Source organism: Benincasa hispida, chromosome 12 (genome assembly GCF_027475165.1).
Source record: "Benincasa hispida cultivar pf3 chromosome 12, pf3_genome.v1.1, whole genome shotgun sequence".
Classification (NCBI taxonomy): domain Eukaryota; kingdom Viridiplantae; phylum Streptophyta; class Magnoliopsida; order Cucurbitales; family Cucurbitaceae; genus Benincasa; species Benincasa hispida.
This window is the reverse complement of record NC_143489.1, coordinates 77,088,169-77,093,927: the sequence shown is the minus strand read 5'-3', so window position 1 is coordinate 77,093,927 and position 5,759 is coordinate 77,088,169. Positions and strand designations below refer to the sequence as shown.

The following is a 5,759-nucleotide window of genomic DNA, read 5'->3' as shown; positions in this document are numbered from 1 at the left end:
TCCACAGAATTTGGAAAATTTTAAAAAAACATAATCCAAATCGTCAACCAAACACATATTCACTAAAATCACTGTATCTGAAAACATAAAATAGAATTTGAGTTGTTTACTAAACATACTCTTATTTAAAAAAAAAAAAAAAAAAAAAAAAAAAAGCAAGAACATAAAATAAAAGATATATTTACATTTAAGAACATTAACCTTTACACTTCAAAACATACTTAAAAACCCTAATCTAAATTTACATTTCCATCAACATTAAAATTTGACTCATTCTCAAAATTTCACCCTATGTAAATAATATATCTAAAGATTTCTAAACTAATTTACCCATATAATTTCTAGAATTTCATTAAATTTATGCAACTACTACAAAAATTGAAAGAATTATGTTCTAGTATATATTATGATTTAAATATATACAACCCAAATAGGAATTAAAAAACCTTAGGACACATTGGGTAGTTAAATCAAACATAGGTAAATAAATTGAAAGGAAGAATTAGGTATAAGCTAAAAAAAAAAAAAAAAAAAAAAAAAAAAGAAAAAAAGAAAAGATAGATATAATAGATATACATAGATAGACATGTGAGGTTAGGTGGGGGAGAGAAAAATATAGTTAGGAGGAAACTAAATGAACCTCAAAATGAGTTGATAAATGAAGTAGCTAAGGGGGGCTATAGAGTTAAGCCTAGAGGGGCTATATAGCAAAACCCACCATTATATTTGGGGATGGGGGACCAAATAAAAACTTAAAAAGAATCTTTTTCCCTTTTTTTTTTTTTTTTTTTTTTTTTTTTTTTTTTCTTGTAAGAGGTTTGATGATAGATATACATATGGAGAAGAGAATTGGGTGCCCTTTAATTTTCAGGGTCTTTGTTTCTCCACTTCTCTTAGTCTTACATTAGATTATTGCTTCTTTTTTTTTCTTTTTTTTTTTCTTTTTTTTCCCTTTCTTTCCCCACCCACCAGCAGGACCATATAACATTTCAATCAATCATACACATTACCAAAACTCAATAATACACACACTATGTGCCCTCATAACCCATATCCTTTTTTCTCAAAACAAAAAACCTAAATACCCCTAATTTGTTCACTATTACCCATTTTACCCCATTCAAGAACTAGTTTAATTTCAGCTTAACTCAAAATGCCTCCCTCTCTTCGTATCATTCTTAAATTTTAACCTAATTCTAACGTCATCTTTCGTATCATACGAGAACTTCCTAAGTGGTCATCTAATTTAGTATTACTCTCATCTAAATACGCTTAATTGTTGAGTTTTGATGGGATTTGGTAGATTAGTGCGGATATGATCACCCGTGGTGCTATCATCTTTTTACTTCCTTCCACTTGGGATGAGAAAATTTTGGGGGAATTAAGAGATTCAAAGTTTTTTTTTTTTATTATTATTATTTTCTTTTTCATTAGGGGCTATAGGGGAGGGGTATAGGGTGTGTGTATGCAATGTAATAATCTAGTTTGGGTTTAAATAAACTAGAGAAATCCCATCTCTTTCTCTCTCACACACACTCTTTTCTCTTTCTCTTTCTCTCTCTCTCTCTCTCTCTCTTTTGTGATTTGTGTATGTGTGTGAGTGGAGCTCAATTTCCTCTCAAGTGTGTGTATTGAAATTTCAAGAATTTAATACCACCAAAAAAGTAAAAAGAATCAACTTGATATCCTTCCCCCAATTACTTATCCTTTTAGGGTTTACAAAAGCAACCAAAATAGATATGCTTCTTTTCTGATCCCCCCTCTCACCCTTCCAAACCCCAAAATTAATGAATTTTCACAAACAAGACATGGAATTTCTTACCAAAACAAGACAAGATCAAGATGAAGAAGAAGAAGATGAAGAAGAAGAAGAGGATCAAGATCAAGATCAAGATGAAGAAATCAAGAGTAGTATTGTTGCATGCAATTTCTTCCCAAATTCTCACTCCCAATTAACCCAACAACAAGATCAAGATCATGAAAGTGGAAATTATGAGTCTCAAAATGAAGATCATCAACCAATTCTCATGGATTTATCCTTAAGAATGGAAAGCAATGGCTTTGTTGATGTTGTAGAAAGAGAACACATGTTTGATAAAGTTGTTACTCCAAGTGATGTTGGCAAATTAAACCGTTTAGTTATCCCAAAACAACATGCTGAGAAATACTTCCCTTTAGATTCAACCACAAATGAGAAAGGCCTCATCTTAAACTTTGAAGACCGTCATGGAAAGCCTTGGCGCTTTCGTTACTCTTATTGGAATAGTAGCCAAAGCTATGTCATGACAAAAGGTTGGAGCCGTTTTGTTAAGGAGAAAAAACTCGACGCGGGCGACATCGTTTCCTTCCACCGAGCTCTCCCAAGTCATTCCGCTAATGATAACCGTCTTTTTATCGATTGGCGCCGTCGTCGCCCCGATGCTCCTGCTCCTCATCACCATCATCACCACCATTTCTCCAACCCTTTTCTCCTCCGTTGGGCTACAGCTCGTCACTTGCCACCACCACCTCCTCCGCGACGAATTACAACTCACAACCACCATCTTTACCCTCATTACGGGCTTGAAATCCCTAATTTTGGGATGTCTAATAACAATAATTCTTCCATGTATTATTTTAGACCTTTGTCGTCGTCATCGTCTTCTTCTTCATCTCTTTATAGGATGGGAAATGGGGATGAGATTGTTGTTAATAATCAAGGATGTTCTTCTATGGGGATTATTAACAAACCCGACTCCGGCGCTGCGAAACGGTTGAGACTCTTTGGAGTTAATATGGAGTGTGCTTCACCAGAGGTAGACGGAGGAGGAGGAAGAGAGGATGTGTCAAATGGCGGCGTTTCGAGAAGAGGGAAAGAACCCTTGTCGTTGAATTGGGATTTACTTTGATTCAAGAGACAAACGAGACTACAGAAACCAAAAGGAGGAAGAACAAACAAAAAAAGGTTTGGAAATTTTATATGGGAATCTTCCATTATATATGAATTTTTCTTTTTCTTTTTCTTTTTCTTTTTTCTTTTTTCTTTTTTTTTTTTAACACATTTTGCTGTCTAATTTTCACGAATATTGGAAGTTGAAGAAAAGGAAGATATTGAGATATATCAATCATCAAAATTGTTCATCTTTGTAGCCCTTTGAAGTTCATTTTATTCTAATTATTACTGAAATTTTGTTCATTTTTTTTTTGAATTATTTCTTATACCCAACTTTATATGTTCTTCTGCAAAACATTTTTTAGGTCAATTTCCCCTTTCATTATTCTGGGTTTCACAACAACAATTCTTGGAATTCCTTGTAAATTCGTATCTCTTTGGTTGATAAGATCCAGAAGTTTTGTCAATTCTTCTGATATACACTCAATTTTACTACGAGTTCATGTTAATTAAACTAGTACGACGGAAAGATTAAGCTGTAAGAACATTACTTGGTTATATATGTGACATTAGAACTGAAAATTGAAAAAGAAAATGTGTGTAATGGAAACTTGAGTTTAGGGTTTAGGGCATAGGTTTGGATTGGGAAGAAGACGATGGTTGGTTGGAGAAATATGGATATTGCTTCCATGGGTGTGTCAGTTTAAAGGGTATAGAATAATTATGAAAACTTGTGCTATTAAATTCTAATTATTCCTCATATGTTTCTCTATGTCTATCTATGAATATTTATGTATTATTGCCTTTACTATCCTCACATTTCTCAAGACTGAATCCAAAACCTTAAAATCATTTATCCTTTACATAATAGTAGTGTTTAGTTTTTCATATATCCTTTAATACTGACATATATTTAGAGTTAGAAATATACAGTCGAAGTATAATAGTTTTTAGTATATATATTACCAAATAGGCCTTAAGTCGAACGTTCCCCGCATGGTTATTTAGGTTGTGCGGTCTGATGTTTTTATCTATTGTTCCAAGTGGTTTGGAGTTTCTATTCATATTGACTCTTCTCTTGGAGATCTTCTCCAAGTAATTTATGTACATCAGTTTCATTTTAACTCTTATGATTGTGGTTTGTTTGTATCTTGATTTCAAGTTGTGAGATCCTTATATGTTTATTGTAATTTATTTATTGTTTTGGGTTTTGTTAAATATAAAAAAGAACAATATTTTTTGTTCATTTGTCTTGTTAACAAATGTTTATATAGATAGAGTATTTAAAGAATTAGATATAAATAAGTAGATTTAAAGATATATTTGAGAATGACTTTAGAAAAAAAATATATTTTGATCTAAATAATCATTTTAATCTGTAAGTATATTTAAAGACACATTTGACATATAAACATGATTTCTATACCATATAAGTTGACTTTAGAGTGATTAAATGCAACGTTCAAGAGTGATTTTGAAATGATTTTAGGCTTTATTTCATAACAATTTCGTTTTTATTTGCAACTCAGTTTTTCAAATTATAGTTCAGAAACACTTAAAATCCTAGTCAATTTCCATAGTTTTCATCTCTCAATTTTCCAATAATTATACCTTTTTAACTCTTCAAAACTTGGCTTAGTTTTTGAAAACACAAGTAGAATTAAAGTAAATACCAAAACATAAAAACACATAAGAGTGAGAAATAGTACAATTATGAACTTAATTTCCAAAATCCAAAAACCGAAAGCATACGGTTAGTCGAACAAGGCTTTAACCATTTGCTCTATTAATTGAATTGTTTGTCAAACAAAAATTTTCTTTTCTTTACACAAAAGTTATTATATATGACCAAACTAAAAACATAAGACTTAAAAGGTCTAAAAAGTGAGGCACAATAGAGAACACAAACATGTGAGGAGGATGTAATAAGAGAACTAGTTGTATATATGTGTGTATATATATAATTATTTAAGAGGGGACATTATTTTTATACATATATAATAATAATTAAAAAAAAAATGTAAGAGTTGTAGTGAAAGCCATGGACAAAAATAATGAGTAACAATGTTGTGGGATGGCACAGCTAGACATAGTAGAAAGCCAGAGAGGGTGTCCTAAAAAGTTTGAACAAAACTGGGTAAGGCTATATACCTAGCTACCTATATACCTATATAAACTCCCTATATATTATATATACCCTAAACCCTTCTTTATTATCTCTCTCTTTCCAAAGGTCTTATATGCTCAGAGCTATCATTTGTTTTTGAGAATATGAATCTTTCATAAAAACAATTTAAACCCTAAAAAAGAATGTTTTGCAAAACTCAAAACTACCCCAATACTCAATAATAAAGAAAAAGGGTGTTTTTGTCATTTCATATTCATAATACTCTTTTCTTCTTCTTATTCCTTCTTTTATTTTTCAACACAAAAGGAAATTATTTCAAATGGTAAAACTGTAAAAAATATTTACAAAATATAGCAAAATTTTAAAACTATCAATGGTAGATGCTGATAGACACTGATAGACTTCTATCAGTGCCTATCAATATCACTGATAGACGTATATTAGTGTCTATCATTGATAGTTTTGAAATTTTGCTATATTCTGTAAATGTTTATTTTATTTTCTATACTTAAAAATGGCTCGGTAAACAAACGTGAATAAAAATTCAAGAAACGTATTTTGAGATTGTTGAAAATTTTTCTAGTACTAGGAGAGTATCATATTTCCTTTGTTTACACTACAAATTTGTCTTCATACATGTTAAGAGCATGCTGATGTGGCACACAATGAATCGAGGGAGTATGGAAAATTTTATACTGTTATAATACTAGAAACTTTTCTCAAAGCTTTTGATATTTTTTTTTTGAAAAAAATACAATT

At 31.0% G+C, this 5,759-nt stretch overlaps 1 protein-coding gene across 1 annotated transcript; it reads left to right on the top strand.

The window, feature by feature from the left end:
• The first annotated feature begins 1,531 nt into the window (after positions 1 to 1,531).
• On the top strand, positions 1,532 to 3,175 carry NGA1 (AP2/B3-like transcriptional factor family protein). The gene has a single exon (XM_039019648.2). The coding sequence runs from the start codon at positions 1,788 to 1,790 to the stop codon at positions 2,886 to 2,888; it is 1,101 nt and encodes a 366-aa protein (XP_038875576.1). The 5' UTR covers positions 1,532 to 1,787; the 3' UTR covers positions 2,889 to 3,175.
• Positions 3,176 to 5,759: the final 2,584 nt, after the last annotated feature.

Coding starts and splice junctions, on each gene's coding strand:
- NGA1 (XM_039019648.2), top strand. CDS start 1,788: ATGAATTTTCACAAACAAGACATGGAATTTCTTACCAAAACAAGACAA.